This window comes from Gymnoscopelus microlampas (assembly GCF_963454915.1).
Source record: "Gymnoscopelus microlampas genome assembly, chromosome: 2".
Taxonomy (NCBI): Eukaryota; Metazoa; Chordata; class Actinopteri; order Myctophiformes; family Myctophidae; genus Gymnoscopelus; species Gymnoscopelus microlampas.
In genome coordinates this window covers 34,321,567-34,347,602 of record NC_139939.1, presented here as the reverse complement: position 1 = coordinate 34,347,602, position 26,036 = coordinate 34,321,567, and the positions used below count along the sequence as shown (strand labels likewise).

At 40.7% G+C, this 26,036-nt stretch overlaps 4 protein-coding genes, 1 long non-coding RNA gene and 1 pseudogene across 7 annotated transcripts in view; 4 read left to right on the top strand and 2 right to left on the bottom strand.

Moving 5' to 3' along the window:
* The window catches only part of rasd2b (RASD family member 2b), a gene marked incomplete at its 3' end in the record, with an annotated part of 5,053 nt that extends 1,057 nt beyond the window's left edge, over positions 1-3,996 (top strand). Inside the window, exons 2-4 of one of the 2 annotated variants that reach the window (XM_084084492.1) lie at positions 1-40; positions 733-1,065; positions 3,603-3,996. The exon at positions 1-40 is cut by the window's left edge and continues 319 nt beyond it. In XM_084084492.1, the coding sequence (XP_083940618.1) occupies positions 1-40; positions 733-1,065; positions 3,603-3,790 (561 nt within the window). Of the gene's footprint in view, positions 41-732; positions 1,293-3,602 lie in introns of those variants that run through there. The other variant, XM_084084491.1, reaches the window with a different exon arrangement.
* A 1,762-nt stretch (positions 3,997-5,758) lies between these two features.
* LOC311055014 (GTPase IMAP family member 9-like) lies at positions 5,759-7,173 on the top strand (annotated as a pseudogene). Its single transcript, XR_014602863.1, has 3 exons — positions 5,759-5,813; positions 6,020-6,122; positions 6,346-7,173. The product of XR_014602863.1 is annotated as a GTPase IMAP family member 9-like (transcript).
* A 1,083-nt stretch (positions 7,174-8,256) lies between these two features.
* On the top strand, positions 8,257-10,629 carry LOC311059382 (GTPase IMAP family member 9-like). Its single transcript, XM_084077262.1, has 4 exons — positions 8,257-8,386; positions 9,116-9,187; positions 9,371-10,444; positions 10,578-10,629. The coding sequence occupies exons 1-3, from the start codon at positions 8,377-8,379 to the stop codon at positions 10,327-10,329; spliced, it is 1,041 nt and encodes a 346-aa protein (XP_083933388.1). The 5' UTR covers positions 8,257-8,376; the 3' UTR covers positions 10,330-10,444; positions 10,578-10,629.
* Positions 10,630-15,912: 5,283 nt separating this feature from the next.
* LOC311057654 (GTPase IMAP family member 9-like) lies at positions 15,913-18,392 on the bottom strand. The gene is made up of 2 exons (XM_084074663.1): positions 18,310-18,392; positions 15,913-17,022 (listed from the first exon to the last, which is right to left on the bottom strand). Exons 1-2 carry the CDS (start codon positions 18,329-18,331, stop codon positions 16,160-16,162), a joined length of 885 nt encoding a protein of 294 aa, XP_083930789.1. The 5' UTR covers positions 18,332-18,392; the 3' UTR covers positions 15,913-16,159.
* A 435-nt stretch (positions 18,393-18,827) lies between these two features.
* Positions 18,828-21,092, bottom strand: LOC311038190. Its single transcript, XR_014600019.1, has 3 exons — positions 21,003-21,092; positions 20,638-20,739; positions 18,828-20,267 (listed from the first exon to the last, which is right to left on the bottom strand). It is a non-coding gene; the product is annotated as an uncharacterized lncRNA (long non-coding RNA).
* Positions 21,093-23,393: 2,301 nt separating this feature from the next.
* LOC311064517 (claudin-4-like) lies at positions 23,394-24,912 on the top strand. Its single transcript, XM_084084376.1, has 2 exons — positions 23,394-23,462; positions 23,683-24,912. The coding sequence occupies exon 2, from the start codon at positions 23,883-23,885 to the stop codon at positions 24,552-24,554; it is 672 nt and encodes a 223-aa protein (XP_083940502.1). The 5' UTR covers positions 23,394-23,462; positions 23,683-23,882; the 3' UTR covers positions 24,555-24,912.
* Positions 24,913-26,036: the final 1,124 nt, after the last annotated feature.

Sequence of the window (26,036 nt, the reverse complement as noted above, 5' to 3'; positions counted from 1 at the left end):
AGAAGCTTCCCGGCCAAGCGCCGGCTCTCCATCCTTACTGGTGCGTAATTGAATTCAGATGGTCGGGAAAAGTACTAAAAATGTTATAAGTAAAAGTATCAATACTGCAATATGGAAATACTCTGTTAAAAGTAAAAGTCCGGAATTCAAAATGTACTTCAGTAAAAGTAGCCTACAAACGTGGCGTTACATTTACTTAAAGCACCAAAAGTAAAAGTAGGCCTTGTCATTATGCAGAATGTCCCATTTCAAATGTTTTCAAATGTATAAACATCTTTTGAAAATAGCAGATCTACAAGCTCACAATGCCTTGCACCATGACACATTGTGAGCTTGCCTTGTAGATGGCTATTTTCAAATGGCCGAAATGTATATAGGGCTGAAGTGGGTAATGTATGGTTTGTAAGAATAATCAAATAGTAACTAGTAACTAAAGTTTTCAAATAACTTTAGTGAGTAAAAGTACAATATTTGGATCTGAGACCATGTAGTGGAGTAGTTGGAAATAAAAGTATTGGAAATTGGAAATACTTAAGTAAAGTGCAAATATCTCAACATTTTTGACAGTACTTAAGTAAATGTACTTAGTTACTTTCCACCACTGATTGAATTGAATAAGTAATTGAATTGCATTTTTTGTGTCCCATATCAAGATCTGACACAAATTCAAAATGTTGGAGAAAATTATAATTTTAATGACGATCCATTTCCATTGTGGTCTTCTTTCCACAGGTGATATTTTTCTACTAGTATTCAGCCTAGATGACCGGGGCTCCTTTGATGAGGTGTGCGCCTTGCGCAAGGAGATACTGGCGGCCAAATCCAAACTCGCCAGATCCTCTGTTGCGCGGACTGCCCGCCAGTGCGCACATGTCCATGTCCCCATAGTGATCTGCGCCAACAAGGTTGACCTCGCTCCGTCGGAAAGAGACATATCTCGGGAGGAGGTTCTCCAAGCTCTCGGTGAGGACTGCACGTACTTCGAAACCTCGGCCAAAGATAGCACCAGTCTAGAGAAGGTTTTCGAGACTTTGGCCAAACAAGGTGGACTGCCAACTGAAACAGGTCCGTCTCAGCACCGCAAAGTGTCCATTCGTTCGTACCAGGCCATGTGGACAGGCCGTATTCCAGGGAGAGACAGACGGAGGGCTGTTGGTGACGATCCGTGTGGCGCGCTGTATCCACTGGCCCGTCGGCCGAGTTTCAGCTCCGACCTGCGCCAGGTTTTGGGGCCTGATTCGACACAAAAGTCTGCTAAGCCTAAACCACTGGAAAAGTGTCAAATTCAGTGAGAGGCAAACTTAACTACTAGAGTGAAACATTTAATTTAACACAAACTGAATAGCCTACATGCACTGTGCTGAAAGCTTATATGATATATATTATGAAATTTGAATATGAATTTTGAAATAAAACTTGTTATATAATATACCGATCTGATCATTTAGGGGTCTATTGGTCTGGTGGTCCATAGTGTTAGGACTTCTCCCAACTATAGACAAATCCACAGACGCGCTGCCTGTAGGCAGTCATAGCTGTGGTGTCAAGCGGCTGCCGCTTGTCTGTCTGTGTGTGCCCATCGATCGGAACCCATCGTTTGCTGAGCTGAATCTGTCTTGACTTGAGAGATTAGTCTTGTTGTAGTGTGTGTGTGTGTGTGTGTGTGTGTGTGTGTGTGTGTGTGTGTGTGTGTGTGTGTGTGTGTGTGTGTGTGTGTGTGTGTGTGTGTGTGTGTGTGTGTGTGTGTGTGTGTGTGTCACATCACTGAGGACCTCACCTGGGATGTGCAGACAGAGCGGGTGGTGAAGAAGGCACAACAACGCCTCTACTTTCTCAGACAACTGAAGAAAGCTGGCATGGGTCCCAAAGTCCAATAAGAGCTTTCTAATAGAGGCACCACAAGAGCATGGCTGCTTCACTGCGTGGTATGGCTGCACCAACCTCAACCGCAAGGCAATGCAAAGGGTTGTGCGGACAGCCGAACACATCAGTGGATATGATCTCCCCCCATCCAAGCACTATACGACAAGCGTTGTGTCAGAAAAGCTTGCGGAATCATCAAGGATCCAAGCCATCCCAACCACAGGCCTTTTAAGATGTTGCCGCATGGAAAATGGCGACGCAGTCTCAGAGCCACTGGCAACAGACTGCTAAAAATCTTCTTTCCCCGTACAATCAGGCACATGCATGAACTGACAAGACCTAAAATAGACCAGGACAAAAAGAAAAGCTACCCCCCCCCCCCCCCCCATCCCTCACACCTCTTCCCTCGCCTGTCCTTTTCTTGCACTCTAAGATACTGAGAAGTTTTTTTACATAAAGTTAGGTGGCAGCTACTGAAGAAATGCTATTGGTGTATATAATATACCAAGATCATATGCATGTGTACATACGATGATGTCTTTTTACGGTTTTATTATTATTATTGTTATTATTATTAGCTATTCTGCTGCATTGTCTGAAGGAAGCCGAACAAAAATAAGTTTTACTCTTATGTACCTGTACACAAGATGTATCAATGAAGCACAACCTTGAACCTTGAAACAGCATCCGTCTATCTAAATAACATGAACACAGTAACCAACAGACATTATGCATAGCATAACAATAATCAAAATACAAGTAGTGATGCAAATAAATAAGGAGTGCTAGTGGGTGTGGGGCAGAGTCTGAAGAGGTGAGATACTGGCGGCCAAATCCAAACTCGCCAGATCCTCTGTTGCGCGGACTGCCCGTCAGTGCGCACATGTCCATGTCCCCATAGTGATCTGCGCCAACAGACATTATGCATAGCATAGGCCTACAGTATAATCAAAATACAAGTACTGATGCAAATAAATAAGGAGCGCTAGTGGGTGTGGGCAGAGTCTGAAGAGGTGAGTTTTCAGACTGCGGTGGAAAATAAATAGCGAATGTGTCAGCAGTGGGGGCGATTGGATGCAGGCATAGCCAGTGAAGGGAGTAGCAATGAGCCACCGTAAGGGAGCACAGAAGTGGGATGTGAAGATTTTGGGAGGTTGAAAAGCAGGCAGGATCAGCCGTAGGGGTTTGAAAGAGCATGCGTTGACAGAACTGGGAGGGAGTTGCAGTTGTCAAGCCTGCAGTCCAAAATGATAATGATAGTGAACTTTATTAATGTAGTCCTTTTCATACAGTGAAATGCAGGTCAAAGTGCTGTACAGTACAGCAAAAGAAAAATAATTAATACAGATTAAAAACAACAGCAGCAGCAAAGTGATGAACAGTGCAGTCTGCATGCACAGTATAAATCCTTCAGCTAGATAATTCTGAGGGGGTGCATTTCTCCTTTCCGACATGTCGCCTTTCCGACGTTGACGAACCCTATACCTAACCCTAACCGCACGCGGAAGCCACTAGTCGGAGTGGTAACATGTCGGAATGGAGAGTGAACACCATTCTGAGGTTGTTACATCATTTCTTTAGTTGTGATTACTACCACCCCAATAAGCAATAATGACCAACTTTACAGTTTTACACACCAAGATGTTACGCTGTAAGATATCACATTCTCAATCAATGATTTATAGCTAGCTTCCACATTATTTTCATCGTCGTTAAACTCCATGTAACATTTTCCACAGTGAAAAAGGAGGATGTTTTCCATTCTGTGTTGTTACTGCAGTCTCTGAAGGTCTATCATCACTTTGGAGGCAGGTGCGTTTCCATGGACACTGCTATCAAATTAATCTTGAAAACCATTTGGCGGTGGATAACAGCCCAATCATCCATAACAAGCTTCTCACACTGCCACTCATTATGGTCATTATGACTCATGTCAGTTACAATAATATTGTTAATTGTGTGTCGAAGGAAGCAAAACCCTCTTGTACCGCTTTTCATTTGTGGTGTATGATACAAAATGTACAGTTCCATCCCTGCATCCCCCACACCTAAAATAGTGATGAAAGCATTCATCTCTAACGGTTTCTTTGTAGCCTATCTTATGTAACTCCAACCATCCCATCTGTGCATTTTACATAAATATATAATGCAGGACCATCAAAAAAGTGTCTTGTCTCATTCAGATGCAATTAGGTGCTATTGTAAAAAGGTATATCATCGCTGTTGGGTGGAATCCTTGTATGTCCAAAACTGTTACTTTTCAGTGCTTACAGTGCTATTGCCAGTTACGTCTCTCCCCCCAGTGGTAGAGTGAGTTCAGGTTATATGGGACGTAAAAGAGGGAAAACTATACTTGCTAAATCTGCAAAATCAACAACCAATAACCAGCGATCATGAATTCTTACTATATAGTATATTGCCACTAAACAATATTTTGAATTCAGTTCAGCAGCATGTAACATTATGTTTCTCAATGATACATTTGCTAATGTCATGTTTCATTGGTTCAATGTAAATATTGAACCAATGAAAAGTATTAACAAGAGCTTGACTAAATAATAACTACATTAGATCCATTGGAACACAGGTTCTTTTTCCCATTTCCTGAAAATTAACAGTTTTGGAAATGCAAGATTTCCACCCAACAGCAACGATATTAGAGAAGAATACAAAGAGAACCAGAGGAAGATGCAATACTGTACGTGCCTGTACATTTGGAGGATTAACACTCAGAGGATTTACTGTACATTTGGAGCAATGATTTATCTTTTTGATACCAATTTCAAGATACTAATTTTCTCTCTATCAGGAGAAATACAGGATACAGGATAAACAAGTGAAATTGGAAGTGATGACACAAAGAAATCCTCACAAAATTGGAAATGGAACACTATAAAATGTAAGCAGATAACGTATTCTCTCCTGACTGGATTAAATTGGCAACCCGGAACATTTATTTTCTCTTCATCAAAGAGCTGGAGAGATGGGGAGACACACTAGATAGCAATGATTACTATCAGAATAGAGAGCTTTAACCTTTCTCCCACAGTTCTGTCTGCTTTTGTGCATAATATTTGGGAAGTAAAAAAAAAAAGAACAAAAAACATATTTATTTTTTTCTGAAAAATGTTTTTTGCAAAACATATGTTTTTGTAAATTGTTGCCGGAATAGGTACTTGATCCCATGTTGTCTCAGTGCCTCCTTGTGTTTTGCTGTGTAGGCTATTTATTGTTGCAATGATTCTATCTTAATGAATCCATGCGCATTTCCCCCCAATATAGCTTTGTTTTGATGTTTTCAACACTGGGGTAAAAAGTGAGGGCAATGAGGGATGAAGGTTGAAATATTGAGTTAATAAGTGTGATGATGGAGCCATGGTCATGTCAGTTAACACATTGATCAGTCACTGGTTGACAGCAGCGGAGGTGGGGACACTGAGATAAGGACTGAGGGAGGTAGAGCTTGTGCACGCAATTAGATGATAGACAGAGAATGGAAAGGACACACACACGCATGCACGCACGCACGCACGCGCGCAGCGCGCGCGCGCGCGCGCGCACACACACACACACACACACACACACACACACACACACACACACACACACACACACACACACACACACACACACACACACACTATTCCCCAGTTCTGGATATTATTATGCTGTCCCTCCTTACTCCAGTAGATGGTGCCCGGCTTCTATCAATCAAGCACATTGTGTGCTAGGTTTACAAGAGCTTGGGAAATTACCCTGGGCCTGCCAGCACTGTTGAGTTTCATTTACTCTGAAACCAAATGGGCAAATATTTGCTGGCAGGGAGGTTCAGTGAAACTCAAACTCAAATATAAAAGAAAGTCTGGCAGTGCATCATTTGTTAGTAGGATGAGGAGCTGCTAACACTACCAAGCTACCATATCAGGAATATTCTTCTACCTGCAGTACAGGTACCATAAATCCAACTTTAAGGAAACGCTCAAACAGGTCTGTGAATATGTAAAGGCTATTGTTTGTTTCTATTTACCTGGATGTCTTACATTATGAAACCAAACAGCATATTTCGGAACACATTTTATGACACGGCAATGATGATATATCAAACACTCTTCTTGTCTTCACTCTTATTATCTTTTACTTTTTGTGATGGTTCTAGGTCAGCGCTATGGTGATGTCGCACAGGAAAGGTTGGGTCCCATATTGGAGCCTGCTTGTGCTGGTCACATTATGTGTTCAGATCTTCACTGCTGAATGCAAAGGTATGGATGCACACGCAGCACACATGTACGCACGCACCCACGCACCCACGCACGCACACACACACACACACACACACACACACACCACACACCACACATACAGAGGCGACATCTTTTATTATTGTCATTGCTATTGTTGTTGATGTGTTGTTGACACAACATTCTTTTTTGGTGTGCATGTTTGTTAATTTGTTCACTACTTTCTTTGTCCAACTGGCCACAGATACTAAGCAGCCCAAAGACCTGAGACTCATTATCTTAGGAAAGACCGGGTCGGGAAAGAGTGCATCTGGAAACACCATCCTGGGGAAGAATGTCTTCATAGCTCGTCTGAGTCACCCGAGTCTGAGACAAAGTCTTGTCAGAAGGAGGGTAATGGGCGGAAGGAAAATCGAGGTTGTCGACACGCCAGGCCTCTATGACACCAACATGACGAAAAAGGAGGTCAAAAAAAGTATCGAGGAGTGGGTCAAGCTGTCTGTTCCAGGACCCCACGCATTCCTACTGGTGATCAGGTTGGATGTGAGATTCACTGAGGAGGAGAGGGATGCCATCAAATGGATCCAAGATAACTTTGGCCCTGATGCCTCCATGTACACCATAGTTCTGTTCACACATGCAGACGAGCTGCAAGACATGTCAGTGGAGGACTATGTGAAAGAGAGTAAAGAGCTAAGCAGACTGATCAACACTTGTGGGTAGGTACCGTTCACTCATCAATAACCCGAGAGTGAAGTCCCGTAACCAGGTCGAAGAACTTCTAGAGATGATAGAGCTAATGGTGGAAGGAAATAGAGGAGAATACTACACCAATGACATGTTGGTCAACCCCAAAACCCCACCCACCCCAACCACCCAGAAAGAAGAAGAAGAAGAGAAGGAAAGAATTAGACAAGAGAGGAAGAGGAGGGAGGAGGAAAAGAAAAAAGAAGAATGGTCTTGGTGTCAAAAGGTGTATTTAGCTTCTCTGGTAGTAATGGGTGGAGGGGCATTTATGTCCTCTGCTCCGATAATATCTGTCGGTGCGGCCCTGGGATACTTAGGCTGCTAATGCTGCGTGTCACTCCCCATCTCTCTCTCCCCATTTCCTGTCAGTCCACTGTATAGGCTACTATCAAATAAAGGCAGACAAAGCCAAAAAAATATCTTTAAAAAAAAAAAAAAAAGTGTTTGACTTTTACAATGTTGAGGGGTGATACAGTTCTTTCTATTTTCTATTTTTTACATCTTGTGAACATTTTATATTATTTCAACATAACCATGTTGGTTTTGGAGGTTAATTAATTATTTTTTAATTTTTACAATTTTGTGAAAATACATGTATATGAGTAACATAAATAGTTTGTATGGTGGTCTGTGTATAAACTTGGTTAGGGGAACATTTGGGGCCATATCTTTGAATAAAGTATAATAAAACATTGTGTGTACATTTTCATTTCCTAAAGGTATTACCACAGTTTGTTGAAATCAGTTGTGGTACACTCATTCTCCACTTACCGACATGACTAAAATGTATTAAATAAATAAATATGTTTTATTGTTATATATTAATGTAAATAAATAAGTAAATAAGTACAATTCTAATTCTAAGACACATTCATTTAATGCACCTATTTGTATTTTATACTTAAATTCGTACATGTTATTTGGTTAGATTCTTGATTAGGATTCAAAATGATGCTGATCTTGGTCTTGAGTGGTTCTTGACCCCACCTCTCAGTCTTACCCGCCTCAGTCTCGGTCTGGCCTTGGTCTTGCTTGTGGTCTCGATTTCAGCACTAACAGGCAGACAGAGTACTGCATGTTTTGCAGGAGGGGTATTCCACAAAGGGAGGATGTGATGCAGTCTAGAGGTGCGGTCCCTTCCTCCCCTTATTGCAGTCAAATGTCATTATGTCACAGCATTCAGCATCCATCCCAAAAAATAACCTGTGTACTCTTCTGAAGAATCATGAGGGTTATTATGAGGATGAGGATGAGGATTTATGATGAAGAGTGTAGACTCAGAGACTTGGTCAGAATATTTATTGTGTTGTTGACACTCACTCTGGGATGTGTACTTTTAAATGAAAACTGGAGACAATACAAGGAAATAGGAAGCCCCTTCTCAATAGGCACAACTTCCAGAATTTCCCATGCAGTGAACTCGTGAGGGTACAGAGCCACAGAGCTTGTCTTAGTTCAGTTCACATCTTTTGAGCTGGGATTCGGACAACTGTGGTCATCTTGGTGTGGCAGAGAGGGAACTCAAATAATGGCTGAAGGTAAGACAATCAGTAATGTAAAGTAATTAAGTACATTTATTCAAGCACTGTACCTAAGTACAATTTTGAGGTATTTTTTACTTTACTGGAGTATTTCCAATTTACTGTACTTTTACTTCTACTCCACTACATCTCAGAGGCAATTATTATACTTTTACTCCACTACAATTATATGGAAATTTAGTTACTAGTTACTTTGTAGATTTTGATTATTACAAAACATACATTAACCACATTTCGGCCTTTTGAAAATAGCTGATCTACAAGCTTGTAGATCTGCTATTTTTTTTATACTTTTACTTGTAACAGTAGTATTTTAGTATTTTTACATTGCAGTATTGATACTTTTACTTGAGTAAGAAAGTGAGTACTTTTTCCACCACTGAAGACAATACAGTACATATATTAAGAATGAGTCTGTGTCCATTTATACAATTATTTTCCGTGTTTCTTTCTCTCTGTACTCTTTACCCCTTTGTTCTTTCTTGAAACTTCAAATGATGGCAGCTTATATAACACAGAATTTACATTATGTTTTATACCTATAAACCTGAGATGTGACAATAAAGTTCTGGATTAATCTGCATGTGAATGTGAATCACATAATCAGCGTCTGTGATTCACAGAGGGACAGTGTCGAAATTTGAGAAGAATATATTGTAGATGTTCACAGTAACCAACATTAGCTGTGACCCACCTCTCATTTGTATTATTTTGTATCACATGCAGCTATACCTCTAAGAGAGAAAAAACAGAGAACTCTTCAACGGTCGGAGGGGAGTGGCCTATCTGGCTACGATGGTACGTTCATTCATTTCATTTCCCCCAGCAACATAGCCTAATATTGGAGTGGCTTGGTGTCAATACATATATATATATATATATATATATATATATATATATATATATATATATATATTTATATATATATATATATATATGTAATCACTACCAGCTACAATGATTTTGCCTCTCCTTGTGTAGGTCTGGATTTGTCCGGAGGGCTGAGGATAGTCCTGGTGGGCAAGACAGGCTCAGGGAAGAGTGCGACAGGGAACACTATCCTGGGAAGAATGGCCTTCAAAGAGGACCCCAGCCCTGTGTCTGTCACCAAGAACTGTGAGACACAGAGTGGAGAAGTGGACGGGACCGTGGTGCAGGTCATCGACACGCCAGGCCTGTTCGACACGGTCGTTACCGAGGAAGAGGTAAAGACCAAAATAGAGGAGTGTGTTAAGATGTCCATACCGGGGCCTCACGCCTTCCTGCTGGTGATCAGGCTGGGGGTGAGGTTCACCGAGGAGGAGCGGAATGCCGTCAAGTGGATCCAGGAGAACTTTGGAGATGACGCCTCCATGTACACCATCATGCTCTTCACGTGTAAAGACCAGGGAAAGGCTGACAACGCCTTGAAGGAGTGCAAGGAACTGCGGAGGCTCTCCATCACGTTCGGACGCCGGTACCATGCCTTCAACAACAACGACAGGAGCGACCGCGTTCAGGTCAAAGACCTCATCACCATGATCAAGGAAATGGTACTGGACAACGGTGGGAAGCACTACACCAACGAGATGTACGAGAAAGCTCAGCGGAAGCTGCGAGAGGAGGAGGAACGGAGGACACAGGAGGAAGAGAAGAAGAAAGAGGACGAAAGGAAAGTCTGGGATGCTGAGAGGGAGCAGCAGGAAAAAGAGAGGGAAAAGGAAAAGAGGGGTAAAAGGAAGAACATACGCGTGGCGTCAGTGGCCGGGGTTGTACTAGTGTTAGCCGGGGTAGTAATTGCGGTGGGAGCAAACACAACAGTAGCCCTGGCTCTAGGAGCTCCTACACTCCTGCTGGGAGTTGTTTGTGGTGTAACTGCTATCTGCCTGTGGAAAAGGCTTAGTTGCAAGCCCGTGTCCCAGTGGAACCATTCAAATAATGGACATGTTAATGCTTGTTGATTGGTTTACAGTGCAGAAACTACAGGAAAGTATTAGTGATATACAAGTCATTGTGATTTTAAGGTGTGTGTGTGTGTGTGTGTGTGTGTGTGTGTGTGTGTGTGTGTGTGTGTGTGTGTGTGTGTGTGTGTGTGTGTGTGTGTGTGTGTGTGTGTGTGTGTGCGTGCGTGCGTGCGTGCGTGCGTGCGTGCGTGCGTGCGTGCGTGTGTGCGTGCGCGCGCGCGCGTGGGTGGGTGGGAAGCGGGAAGCGTTATAGGGGTTGTAGGGGTTGTGGTGGTATGTGTGAGTTCAGCATGTGTTAAACTATTTCATAGATAGATAGATTTCTCAAGAACTGTTTTTAACATGGAAGGAACCCACACCTTGTGGTTTTGGTAGCCTAATTGAAATCAGATTTTGTCATTACACAACTAAAATGATTTCTAATAAACTGTGATTTTATTAATTGGTTGTCTTGCGTATTTGTTCCAAAGGGTTTTTATAAAAGAGTGACAGTGATTTGTTGTCTTCATGTGCTATTATTAACATTACAGCTCATTTCCTTCAAGGAAATGGGAGACAATGGCAGACAGCTGCCATGAGATCACATTTGAATGAACAGCATTTAAGCATAGAACAGAGCCTGTTCACTGTTATTCAAGTATTTCTTCAAGAAACATGGTATTTCTTTACAAATGAATTCTTCCACACCTTAAGAATTAATTAAGAATGAATTAAATCCATATAGTTGTTGTCGTGTTGAAACCTTGTAGCCTATGTCCAAAACTGTTACTTTTCAGGAGGTGGAAAAAATAACCATTTGTTCTAATGAATCCAATGTAACTATTATTTAGTCACAAGCTTGGTAATACGTTTCATCGGTTGAATATTTATAAAACCCATGTCCATGTACTGTTCAATCAATCAGACTCTGCGGTGGTGGGCACTGTGCCACCTGAGCACCCATTTCACTTTCACTTTTAAAGATTTTCTAAAATAGCAGATCTATAAGCTCACAATACAGCACATTGCGACGAGTTGTGAGCTTGTAGATCGGCTATTTTCACTACTTTGCGTGGCACCCTTGTTCAACGAAGTGTTATTCATCTGTGAATTAAAAGTTGAAATATGGGGACACTAAGGTTTCTGCCCGACAGCAACAATATACATGCACATTTTCAACTATTTAACATTTTATGTTACTAATGACTTGCTTTTTTATTTTATTGTATTTGTGTAATATCATTTCTGGTTGATCCCTAAAACCAGCATACATTTTTCTTTATGTAGACCTAGATAATGCCACATTTATATATACTAATCCTTCCTTGTGTGCATTTGGAACAACTAACCCCGCCCTGTAGATTCACAGGGCAGGAGACATACCAATGAAAAATTACTAAACCATCCTTGATGCAACCATCAGTAAAGAGTTTCAGATAAAACAGTGGACCAGTGGTTCTCAACATGTGGGTCGGGGACCACTGGTGGGGCATGAGGGCATTGCAAGTGGGCCCCCAAAGAATTGGCAAAACACATCATTAAGATTGTAATAATAAGATAGATCATTTAAAGTAGGCCTATGCTAGCTCCATTGAGCCAAGGTGGAACACAATCGATTGATTGATCATTAAAATAAACGTGCAAAATAAAATGCACTCCGCAGCCGAAAGGCTGCCATGTTAAGATGGGTGGTAGATAAAGTATTCACTTCACTTCACACTTCACAGTAAACAGAGAGCAAGTGCTGACATATTATTTGTAACCTCAGACGTGGAAGGTGATGAAATTCTCTGTGTATTTACAGTATCTAATATGATAAAGCAGCATAGTTTGCATTTATTTGATATGATAAGATAATATATCATAAGATATTATATTACAACTTTATAAATCCCTGAGGAATAATCCAATAATAATCTAACTATTTCAAGCTGTGCATTAGGTTTGTTTGCAATTATATCATGTTTTTGTATTTATTAAGAGCATCATTGGTTATACGCTGATACCTGTTATTAAATATGCAGCTATAAATAGTGCACACTCAAAAACATCATAAGCTTGCATTTATCAGGCCAGTTGCATTCTTTAAAATAAAGTCATATTAGATGTTTAACAGAGCTTGAGCTCCAAAATAAAACCTCTGTATAAAGTACTGTTTATAATAGAGTAAAACAGAATAACGTATGAATAGGGGTTAAATTCCAGAGTCACTTGATCATTTCAGTTCTACCCAAAGGAAGAATGTGGTTAGTTTAACTTTTCTTTCTTTTGTGTTATGGTTTCGTTTTTTCCCCCTACAGTACAGTATATAGTGGCGCGCCCAAACTAGGAACAGGTGACTGAGCCCTACTGTTTAATTTGTTAATTTTAATTCACAGAAATCAGCCAACTTCGACACCTGAAGGTTGTTCTGCTGGGTAAGACAAGATCAGAAAAGAGTGCAACAGGAAACACCATCCTGGGAAGAATAGGCATCTTCAAACAAGATGCTTACCCTGTTTCTGTAACCCACCAGCGTGAAAAAGAAGAAGGGTCTTTAGAGGGAATTCGTCTGACAGTGATCTACACCCAAGGCTCCTTGATGTTGAACCGGGCACAGAGAAGCAGGTGACAGACGAAATTGCTACAGTAGGAGTATTCATATGTCACTGCCTGGCCGGGCCTCATGTATTTCTGCTAAGAATAATCACTTTGAAGGTGAGATTCACACTTGAAAACAAGGCTACTCTGGTGTACTAAGGTGGACACAGTTAAACATTGAAGAAAGGGCCAATAGAGAATACCTTTATTCACTGGTGCAGAAACTCAGAAACTTGTGAAAAGCGCTGGGGAGCTAAAGTAGCCTGGTAAATGGCATGGCATTTGCATCAAATGCAAATGCAATGCGATTTCCGAGTGGGTGGTTTACCAGGCTAGGGAGCAAGGCCTATATCATTTCAAGGAGGAGAGATTGTGTGCACATCTGATCTACCTGTGTTTTAGAATAGGTGCAGAACATCACGGCAAGAATCAAATAGGAGGTTAAAACATCTGCACACTGGTTTTTAAAGCTCCCAAACAATTTTATTAATGGAGCAACATTTCGACCATATAGCCTGATGAAGACCTATATGTTCGAAATGTTGCACCATTAATACAATTGGTTTGGAGCTTTAAAACCAGTGTGCAGATGTTTTAACCTCCTATGGGAGCTATATCATGCCTTGAGCAACAATAAGAAAGAGGCCTCAAGTTCAGGAGCTGTTGGACAAGATGCATACAATTATCAGGGGGAATGGAGGAGAGCGCTACTGCCTACAAAAGCCAAAGTGCAGTAACTACGAACACAAAATTTACTGAAAAACGGGTTTAAAAGTGTTTCAACTGGTCAGCCAAATGAGATATCGGCATATAAGTGATATTACACTAATTGTATATCTGTTCTTGAGGTAATTGTTTATCCCCCAAAATCACGAAGGCTAATTTGAACTTTGCGATACACAAATAAGTCGTTGTGTCCAAAAACGTAGTTACTGCACTTTGGCTTTGGCATAGCGATATATTTGAGACCGAGGCTCAGAGGAAGAAAAAAGAAGACGAAGAAAGAAAAGAGTGAGAAAAATAGTAAACAAATATCGTTGCTGTCAGGTAGAAACTTGTTGTCCATTTTTTTTTGTAAATTAATGCCCTACTTCATCATACTACAGTCTCACAGAAAAGTAGCGAAAATAACCTATCTACAAGCTCACAACACGTTGCATGACGCATTGTGAGCTTGTAGATCAGCTATTTTAGAATTTTGTTCAAGTGATAGTGAAAGTTATTAAGTCTGTCTGTGGGGTTTATTAGTATTGAACCAATGAAAAGTATTAACAAGAGCTTGTGACCAAATAATTGTCACATTGGACCCATTGGAGGAATAACACTTAGAGGATTTACTGTACATTTGGAGGAATAACACTCAGAGGATTTACTGTACATTTGGAGAAAAGATTGGAGGCCCACCTGGAGGTTCTCAAGGTGGGCCTCAAGAAAACCAGGTTTTCTTGAAGCATTTGCAACCCATATAATAATAAATGAGAGAAAGTAAAGGGAAAAGTACAGGGGTCTCTCCATCTCTTTAGTAAACAGAAAATACATTTTCCAGTATAGAACTCATAATACTACTACTACTACTACTAGGGTTGTAGTAGTAGGATCACAATAGGACTCGCATTTTGATTTACTCGGTCTCGTCTCGGTCTCGCCCATGATTTTACTCGGTCTTGACTCGGTCTCGGACTAAGGGACTCGGGACTCGACCCGCACTGAGTCCACTCGAGTCCAAGTCACTACAATGCAATGAAACAATTGTATTAAACCCATATTATGAGGAGCCCATTCACATTAACATTATAAGAGAGCTGTCTGATGCTTATGGACAGCTATCAAATAATAATAATTTAAAAAAAAGTGGTCTTGGTCTCGACTCGGTCTCGCCTCCTGTCGGTCTCGTCTCGGACTCGACCCCCTCCCTGGCCTTCCGGACTCGGTCTTGACTCGGACTCGCCCCCCCCCCTTGGACTTGGTCTTGACTTGGACTCACTTAAGGTGGTCTCGACTACAACCCTAACTACTACTACTACTACTAACTATACTACTACTACTACTACTACTACTACGACTATTACTACTACTACTACTACTACTATTACTACTACTACTACTACTACTACTACTACTACTACTACGACTATTACTACTACTACTACTACTACTACTACTACTACTACTACTACTACTACTACTACTACTACTACTACTACTAATAATAATAATACTGCACTTGATGTTGAACCGGGCAACATTGATCATACCTTAGTGTACTTCTACACCCTTTGCTTCATCTTTATCTAGCTGTTTATTTAAGTTAAGGTTTTGGAATTAAGGTAAAGGTACAGCAACATAGAAGTCAAGTCTGATTTCCTGAAGACATTCAAGGAGAAATATTCATGATAATACAGAGATTACATCATGAACAGTTAACACTGTAGGAACTACTTGTTCCTACTGTATGGTCTCTGTGCTGCTTCTATAGCTTAATGTTTCCCTATTTCAAAAAGCCTAGGCAAGTGTGCAAGTATTCTATTTAAGTCAAAGGTTATTTTGTAGAAGAAGACATACTTTTTATGTGATTTGGAAGAGACTGAAATGTACTACTACTGTATCTTTATTTTATTTTGGCTGGATCACAATAGGACTTGATATAGGAACATTTTGTTTATGATCTATTCTAGAGAGTTTGTATGGTAATCTGATTCTGTAATATTTAACATTTCACCATTATGTGTGGTGTTTTATAAGCTCATGAAGGCTTGGCACACTGAGTGCATGACACACACAAATCAAATCAAAACAATGAATCAATCAAAGGGGAGGAAGTTGTAATCTTGAGCTTATCAGCTGTCTAATAGGGAATGTAAATATAATATACCAGGTCATATGCCTGCCTACACAGGAAAATCCTCAGTTTTCATTTATCCATTTGAACACAAATCCACAAATGTAACCAGGTGGACCTGTAAGGTGTCAAAAAATAAGTGTAAAAAAAAATCAGAAAAATCATCTAAGCATCAAGCAGCTTGAGTAATTAATTATATATATTAAGTAAATCATAAGTATGTACGTATGTTTCATGCTAATGTGATAATTTACGTATTTATTTCGTATTTATGTTGCTGCTGTGCTTAAGCAAATTAGAATAATATTGAATGTGATATACTGTATGTGAGCCTGATGCCACAGTCAGGCTTAGTGTTCTTAAAAAGCAAATTGTAGTTAGAAAAAGTTGCATGAGAGTTTCAATGAAAAAGAGGGGAGATGATGAAGGTCAGGGCTGTTGGTCATTTCTTGGTTTCATCCACCTGCTGAGATATTTGGAAATCCCTCCACTTACAGCCATGACTGCTGATCCCACTCTAGCTGCAACTGCTAGCTCCTCTGCCAACAGAACAACACCAGCCACAGGAGGGCAGGTTATAGTTGTCACTGCTGCTGCCGCCAGAAACAGACTAGACCCCACAGACTCCATTGTGTCCCCCCACCTCTTCCATCCCTCCTCCGTTTTCATCTTTCTCTGTACCTCTTGGTATATTTCGCTGGTGTAGTGACTTCCATTCCATTCCATGATCTCATCTATCTTTTCAAACAGGTCATTGACCTGAGTGCGATTATCCTCACGTGTGTTGTCGAACACCAGGTACCCAGCACTAATGCCACTGATTAGATCCATGAGTTCGGGACTTTTCTGTAAGTAGGTTATAACTGAATTTCCTTTGAGTCCGTCACCTCCAGTGAAAATGATCAGAATATACTTGGATGCTTCCTCGCCAAAGTTGTCCTGGATCCACTTGACAGCTTTCATCTCCTCCTGTGTGAACCTCACCTTCAGGTTGAGGACCAGCAGGAACACATGGGGTCCAGGGCAGGACAGAACGATACATCTTTCTATTTCACTTTTCAATTGTGCGTCTGTCATCTTAGTGTCAAAGATCCCTGGCGTGTCGATGATGCTGACATTTCTTCTGTCAACGTGGCCGACTGCTTTGGAGCAGCGGATTGTCACAGAAGACGGGGACATATCCTCTACGAATGCTTTTTTGCCCAGGATTGTGTTTCCTGTCGCACTTTTCCCTGCACCGGTTTTCCCCACCAGCACAATCCTTGTGTCGGAGGCAATGTCAGCGGGCGAGTCTGTCAGGAAAAAAAAATGTGTTAAACCAATAAGGGCACGGTCACACCGCACTTTTATTTGACCAATACTCTTTATTCACGCTGACGTCTGACAACTTCCGCTTCACTTCCGAAGCGGAAGGAATATGTACTTTTACCCCACTACAATTATTTGAAAACTATAGTTACTAGTTACTTTGCAGATTTTGATGATTATTACAAAACATACATTAACCACATCCCGCCTTATTTGAAAATAGCCGATCTATAAGCTTGTGAGCTTGTAGATCTGCTATTTTCAAAAGACATTTAATACATTTGAAAACTTGTGAAATGGGACATTCTGCATAATGAGTATACTTTCTACTTTTGGTACTTTTAAGTACATTTTGATACCAATACTTTTGTACTTTTACTCAAGTACATTTTGAATTCCAGACTTTTACTTGTAACAGAGTGTTTCTACATTGCAGTATTGATACTTTTACTTAAGTAAAGAAATTGCATACTTTTTCCACCACTGTGTTTTAACATCCCTGTGAAATAAGAGATGATTAGGAAATAACCAGACTTGATGCATTTCATGTTTACATGCAGATCTGAAAAGTTGAATGATAGGCAAGTAAGCTATTTTATGAGGCGACACTATGGAAATGATATTGCATGATTTCATAGCCTAGCTCTCATGAAATAATGTGTTAAGTTGCCAGAGCAGGTATGCTCAGCTGGTGTTTTCATTGTACACCTGCAACAACTGATTATTTATAACTTGATTACTCCTTCCCTCAAGTACCTGGCAGGACAGCCGATCGCCGGCCACTTTCAATTTTTTTAAAATGTATTATATATATTTTTAATAATGTATCAGGGTGCAATATACCTCCCAACCGATAGGGGCGCGTAGTTGAAAGCATATGGAGAAAACTCGGAGAAAATGGCCAGCGATTGGATTAAAAAGCTTTTTATTGAACAATACGGAAGATACGGGTACTTAGAGCCATGCGCTTTAACTTGTAACATCCGTGGCCGGGGGGTCAGCACATTATATTTGAAATCTGAACGTTTATGTAGATGTGCTGGTTGTAAATGTAAATGTTTCAAAAAACAGGAACAAGTATGAACATGATCAGCGGGCAACCATAGTTTGGTGTGACCGTGGCGCCCTATGAGTTCAAGCAAGAGTGGTAGAATCTGGGATGCAAAATGCAAATTGTTTTTTAAAAGGACATAAACCCCCAATTATAAATAGGTGGGTATTGAAAACAACAATGAACAGACATTTCTTAAGTTGAGGCTGAATTCACCTACCCCCAAAACATTTAGCCTCCATTGAATAACTTTGGATGGATGGAGTTTTCGGACACAGAATCTGATGCTGATCTTTCAAGAAATACTGGTCTGGTCTCTCTCTCTCGAAATACTGGTCTATCTCTCCCGAAATACTAGTGTCTCTCTCTCTCTCTCTCTCTCTCTCTCTCTCTCTCTCTCTCTCTCTCTCTCTCTCTCTCTCGAAATACTGGTCTCTCTCTCTCTCTCTCTCTCTCTCTCTCTCTCTCTCTCTCTCTCTCTCTCTCTCTCTCTCTCTCTCTCTCTCGATCTCGATCTCTCTCTCTCTCTCTCTCTCTCTCTCCCTCTCTCTCTCTCTCTCTCTCTCTCTCTCTCTCTCTCTGACGACTGTAGTGTTGCAGGAAAACGGAACAAGCTTCAGTGTTTCTAGGAAAACGAATCCTAGACTCAAGAGGACCTCAATTATGTTGGCTGTGGTGTAACTATAACACATAAAATGTAATTATTAACTTTACTAGTGACCCCAAGTGACAATTATAATACAAAGCTATGTTATCCCTAATGGTTTATAAAGGTACAATAATATTTGATAGTCTTGATTGTGACTAATTTCCACATGTGTTCATGAACATACAGTATAAGGTCTGCATAACTTCTATATATTTGTTCAATATATATTCGGTCTATAATATTGGTTCAATCTATTCGTGAGTTATCTGACTGAAATAAAAACAAATATGAAAAAAGAAAGAAAAAAAGAAAAGATCCCCGCCAGGCCGGGTTACCTACCCAGGGCACTTTTCTTTGTTTTAAAGTTTAAAAAAAAAAGCACTTTTAGGAGTAATGCGCTGTTGTGCAGACTTTTATTCTTTTAACCTGTTATAGCGCCACCATGAGGCAGATGTTTGCAGTACCAGATCTTCCTTGTGCTACTGGGAGTGTGCGAGAAAAGTGATTTGTAGCATTTTATGCTATAAAACTGGAAGCCAATCTCAGCCAATCACAATTGAATATGAGAAATCTGACAGATACATCTTGATCACATGACTACAGATATATTGTGTACCAATTTGCGTGAGGTTTGGACAAAATCTGTTGGAGTAGTAGTAAAAAGTGTGTTTGCAAAAAAAAGCGCACAGACAGATGGAAAACCACAATCCTCGCATTCCAGCCTGGAATACTAAATACAATAGCAGACCTGTGCCCTGGTGCATACTGAGAAAAGCAATTCCGCAACCACCTGGGAAGCAACAGTATTTTTTTGATTAGATGGGAGGGATAAAAATATACTATTCACGATACTAATTCACATGCAGTAGGTCCTATACATTTCAGTTTATGATATGTATGACCAATATACACTCTGTGTGATGACCACTGTGCTATTATTATTCTCTTTCTTGCTGTAATTCTTTATTGTTCTTTGTCATCGTTTATGATTATGTTCAGCACTTGCCTACCAGTGACATCATCAGCAGGGGCAGGTAATTTTAAACAAGATTTCACACTTTTTAATTTGTTTTGGTTCAGTGGTTATTTTGTAAGAACAATGGCTTCTATTTCAGCAGCTTTTCAGGAAGAGCAAGGCTGTAGTCTATAACCGATCATAATGTCATTGGTAGCTGGTAGGCAGGTTTCAGAACTGTCCATAGCCACCAATGAGACAATGAGTGAGTGGACAGAAATGGATCTTATAATGAGCATTACGGATCTTTTGAAGATGAAGCTGAAAATGGGCTAAGTGCTCCTTTAAGGGCTCCAGCGGTTCCTGAGCAGTCCAGTAAAAAACCATATCAATATTCCAGTGATAAAACCTGTGACTCCACCACCAAAATCAACCCAATTATTGATACAGCCAATTATTACTCCTATAATCACAGCAACAAGTAGCTCCAATCTGTCACTGGTAACACGTTGCCTGTCCTCTCTTCTCCACTGGTGTCTGTAGCGATCTCTCTCTTCCACATCATTGGATCGGACTGTAATGAACATGCACGCACGCACGCACGAACGCACGCACGCACGCACACGCACACGCACACACACACACACACACACACACACACACACACACACACACACACACACACACACACACACACACACACACACACACACACACACACACACACACAACAATTGACTGTGATGTAGAAATATCTTTCCAAAAAACATGATTTCTTATAAATGTTCACGCACTGATGGACTAACTGCATTAGTGCCAGTGTAAATCTGAATTGTTGGCACACAAATTGGCATTGTATGGTGAATCGTGTGACTGAATGGCCACCCCACTGATTTTTGCTTGTTACTGGGGCAAACAATTACAATATTCTCCTTCTGACTCACCTAGTGTCGCTATTAGGTCTTGATTGTTGGAGCCCAAGAGTTGCGTCTGTATGTCTGCTCTTATTCTTTGTTGCAGCCCCTGAGAGTCTTTTTGACTAGGACCTGCAAACATGAGGATTCAATGTTTTGAATATACAGTATAAGACAAAATCCCACATCTATCTTCTTTCTCCATGGCTTTTACCACACCGTCCTCCTCTGCTCACTTTATCACATGACACCCTGTCCCTGTTGCTTATCCTGGCACTCCCTTATGGTTAAAGTCCAATTAAAAAGAGCAGCTGCCATGAACTCCCTTCTGTAACACATATGTATTACCTTGTTAATATGATAACAAAATAATACAACCAAGCAATAAAACTCACTTCTATTCAGAGCCATCTCAGTGGAGTGTTGGCGGTTGGAAGATTCCATCAGGTTTGTACTTCCTGATAGTCACTGACACTGACCTATCTAAAGGGAAATAGAATGTCAAATAATGTTCTATTTATTTCATTTCATTAATTTAGGTTAGTTTAGTTAATTCAGTTTAGCATAGTTGATACTGCATCCAAAATAATAGAGCTAAATTGAAATGATTAAAACATTAAAATATGGGGGAGAGTCACAATTCATTTTTTTTTAACCTTAAGAAAATCTCATATATATATATCATATGTAACATGTAAATAATATGTTATCTTTTCAGGCAACCAATGTGTCTGCTATCATAAACAACTTAAATGTTTTTCAATAGAGAAAACAATAATCGTGCCTTGCAAATACAGTACATAGATTACACCTATAGGCTACACGGTGAATTTGATTGAAAAAACAACTAAAAAACTAAACAAAATACCAGCCTTAATCTGTTTTAGAATATAATAATGAAATTTGACTCAACAGAGTATTGGCCAGTAAGCCAACATACACAGTCAGACATATTCACATTACTGTACAAATAATCTGCCTTCTCTTTACCTTTGCCAAGTCCTTTCTCTTTGATGTAGTCACACGTCAAGCTGATGATGATATTACCTGACCTGCAGACTGCAGTAGGCCTACCTGTAATATGTGGTAGTTTCACCAAGAAACAAAACCATCCCATCACATAACAATAAACAGACCAATTATGTCGGCTGTGGTGTAACAATTCCATCTAGTGGAGGATTATGCTATGTACAACAATCCTGGAGGCTGGAGCCTGTACTTAATATTCCTGCAAGAACTGTAGCCTCAGAATGCACCACAGATTATGTTCAGTAAAACATCAAATATAACTGTAAACTGAAGCACATGCACAAAGTTGAGATAACACATACTAGTGGAAAACATTATACCTAACCCATCAATTTGATTCAGATGAAAGCTGTCTGTCAGCATCACAGCTTCAGAAATAGCTGCCTGCCAGCACAGCTCACATAATTACGAACGTACTCTTATTTAGAGCCATCTCAGATAAGCCTGGGTGATGGATAGAGTGCCCCACCAAGTTCTCAGGTATAGGAAGAGGAAGCCTTTTTTTTTTATAGATAGGCAAGATTTATTTGGGAAGATTTCTGAAAGAGAAAAAAAAGAGAAAAAAACAATATGCTAATAGTTTTTGGTATGAGTAAAGAGTTGTTGCTAAGAGGATGAAGAGGTTCCCGCTATAGTGGCAGGCCTCTAATGACAGCTATAGTTATGTTATTTGGTCCCAAATAAGGTATCTTGAAAACGTCTTGAAAAAGTTTTCTGTAAACCCTTCATGTGCCCCGGAGGATGAACCTTATGTATTTTGGTGTCAAATAAGGTATCTTGAAAATGTCTTGAAAAAGTTTTCTGTAAACCCTTCATGTTCCCCGGAGGATGAACCTTATGTATTTTGGTGTCCCTGTGGCCTTTCCTCTAGCGCCTCCCTTAGGCAAAATTTTCCATTTTTCTATTTAACAAAAGCCCCATTGAACAGTCTGCTACCACATGTCTGCTAGTGGGGCTTTGTCTTGTTGCACTGTTTCTTTTACATACACACACACACACAATAAACAGGAAACTCTTTTACTTGAAGAGAAAGGCCCCCCCTTTCTTCTTCTTCTTTCACCTTTTAACTAAATCTGACAGGTCACTCAGAAGAAAGTTAACCGAATACTCACACAGCACACACACACACACACACACACACACACACACACACACACACACACACACACACACACACACACACACACACACACACACACACACATACACACACACACACACACACACACACACACACACACACACACACACGCACAAATACATGCACGAATATGCACACACATTTCTGATTCTTTGAACTTTTGTTCACACATTTCTATTTATCTGAATTCAGGGTTTTTATTTTAAGTAACTATAATTTTAGCATTCAATCAGAGTTCTGTATACAAACTAAAAAGACAAACAGAGAATTAGAGAAAGATAAACAGAGGGAGACAAACTTTCCTCATTCCTAGTCCATGAGCTCGCTGCAATATCGTGTAACAAAGTGTCCTTGTGCACTACCATCCTTTTTTGCATAACTGGTGACATGTGTATGTGTGTGTGTGTGTGTGTGTGTGTGTGTGTGTGTGTGTGTGTGTGTGTGTGTGTGTGTGTGTGTGTGTGTGTGTGTGTGTGTGTGTGTGTGTGTGTGTGTGTGTGTGTGTGTGTGTGTGTGTGTGTGTGTGAGATGCATGCAGTATTCCACATTGCTGCCCTCCTACACCCTGTATGTGTATGAGCTCCAGAGAGACAGACTGGCCAGTCACACTGACATTGTTTTACCACAGAGAAACACAGAGGACCACCAAAACACGGCTGTTGGACGTAATCATATGGCTACTGAAGTAAGTTTCACAGAATTTTGGATTTTTGCTGGACCCATGAGGGACCAGCCTTACAGTAAATCTGCAAAATCTACAATTTTATGTATTGCATTATTTATGTACAGTATATAGAGTACTGTACACTGTTTAGCAGATACATATTTTTTAAGTAACAACCATCTACAGAATGCTTGTTTCACATTTTACTGAGTGAATGAACAATGTTGTTTCACTTTTTCAGTACATTCCACAGTGTTAACCAAGAGAGGCTGGAAGGAGGAGGAAGGATGACCATCTAAGACAAACACTGTGATAACACTATCACTATCTACAAAAGAATCACAGAACTGCGAGTTTACCTTCAAAAAGTCCTGAGGAAAAAAAAGACTTTTGAATTTTCGACTACCGCAAGATCAAAGACTATACTTTTTTTGTGTGACCATGGCATCTACGGGTCTTCAGGTGCTGGGTATGCTATTGGCTGTGCTGGGCTGGGTCGGTGGAGCGCTGGTGTGTGCTGCACCACTGTGGCGCATTTCTGCCTTTGTAGGGGGAGAGCTGGTGATCGCTCAGGTGCTGTGGGAAGGACTGTGGATGAACTGTCTTTCCCAGACAACAGGTCAGATCCAGTGCAAGACCTATGACTCCACCTTGGCTCTAACTGTCTCTCTTCAGGCTGCCCGTGGCCTCACTGTACTGGCCTTGCTCCTGTGCGTGCTGGCCCTAACACTTGGGGTGGCTGGGTCAAAAGGTACCCACTGCATGGGAGACGGTAACCAGGTCCCCAAGGCTCGCCTGTCGAGGATCGCCGGGCTCCTCTTCCTCTTAGCTGGCCTGGTCTACCTGATACCCATCTGTTGGACTGCCCACTCAGTAATCCGGGATTTCTATGACCCAAATGTTGCAGCACCTCTAAAAAGGGAGCTGGGGCCAGCGTTGTACCTTGGCTGGGTGGCAAGTGTGCTGCTGATGGTGGGAGGGGCACTGTTGAATGCAGGCTCTGCCCCACCAGGTGGGACAGCTCTCCCTACTTTTGGTGTTCCAGTGAAAAACAACCCATCACCACCAGTGGCATCAGGAGAGGCTAAACAGCAGGAGAAGTCTTTTGTATGAGATGTTTTTTATGACATATGGAACGTGTACAAAGAAACAAGCCCACACTTACAGTCATATAAACATATACACATTATACATGTTTATTATACTTAACAGGATATATAAGTTACCCAAAAAGATAGGGACCAAAAACTAGTCAGAGCAACTTTCTGACATGATGAGGTCAAATCACATTTGTATCATATTGTTTCTCTTATGAAACACTTTGTGCTTATTAAATGTTTTATGTGAATTTTCTTTTTTATACATTTCATGTTCAATAACAGAAATTATCGTGATTCCCATGCTCTGTTAATTATTTTAAAGTGTGTGATGTCTGTTATTTCTATTTATAATAAAGATCTGTTCAAATGAAGTGTTTTCTAATTGTCATGTATGGCATATTTGGGTGGGTGTGAAAATGAACTGTGGGGTGTTCTAATAGCCAGATGTTTATTAATGTGTGTAACTGCCATTTCTAAAATGCCACTCTGCCTCCTCAGTGTACAGTACAGTATGCATTTGTGCATGTGTGCGTGTGTGTGTGTGTGTGTGTGTGTGTGTGTGTGTGTGTGTGTGTGTGTGTGTGTGTGTGTGTGTGTGTGTGTGTGTGTGTGTGTGTGCGTGTGAGTGTGCGTGCGTGCGTGCGTGCGTGCGTGCGTGCGTGCGTGCGTGCGTGCGTGCATGCGTGCGTGTGTGTGTGTGTGTGTGTGTGCATGCCCATTTGTGTTTGTGCTTTGTGTGGGCAGTTTGTGTACAGAGGGCCAATGTGCGTATGTATATCTGTGTACGCTGGTGCATGTGTGGGCGATGTGTGGAATGTTTTGATAACTGTTTGCCTTGTGAACACGCACTCCCATGGGAGAGATTGTATAGGTAATGGTACTATATGTACTGTATATGTACTGCAGACTGTAGAGTATATATAGACACAGTATGTGTGATCTACTGTACTTTCCATGTTCTGCAGTCATCCTATGCTATGTCCAAACAGAACTGAGGAAAAACTGGATTACCTTCAAAATTGGAGTCCATCCACGCCACTGGAAGCCTCATCCGAGGAAGACCTATAGAGATGCATTATTATTACTACCAGGCCTACTTTTTACATCACATCTTTTATTATTTATTTTAGTCGCAGGTCAGGTACAGGAAAACAGAATCTGTTGCTGTCAATCATAGTTTTTTTCCAGTACACTAATGTGCACTCTGCAAAAGAGAGCACAGATTCACAGAACAAAGATAATCACACAGAAGAAACATAACGAACAAAGAAGATCTTTATAGCACGTGCCAGTGTGAGTCATGACTATCCCACTGACCCACTCACAAGAAAACATTAGTTACTATGATGGTTCTTTGATAACAATAGCCAGCATTTATGCAGCCATCTGCTTCCTGGTTTGAGAGTGCATAATCACTTTACCGAGGAAATTGTCATCTTACACAGCGTCAAGTTAGTTAGATAATGTCATTCAAGGTCATCATAGATATTCCATC

What these genes read in the sequence shown, in the direction of transcription:
- LOC311057654 (XM_084074663.1), bottom strand. Translation starts at nt 18,331, where the DNA reads ATGGAGGCTAAATGTTTTGGGG. An exon ending in GGAGGCTAAATGTTTTGGGG is followed by an intron (nt 17,023 to 18,309) that starts GTAGGTGAATTC and finishes TTTTCCTGACAG; the next exon opens with ACTCGCCCGCTGACATTGCC.
- LOC311059382 (XM_084077262.1), top strand. An exon ending in TGGCCTATCTGGCTACGATG is followed by an intron (nt 9,188 to 9,370) that starts GTACGTTCATTC and finishes CTCCTTGTGTAG; the next exon opens with GTCTGGATTTGTCCGGAGGG.
- LOC311064517 (XM_084084376.1), top strand. Translation starts at nt 23,883, where the DNA reads ATGGCATCTACGGGTCTTCAGGTGCTGGGTATGCTATTGGCTGTGCTG.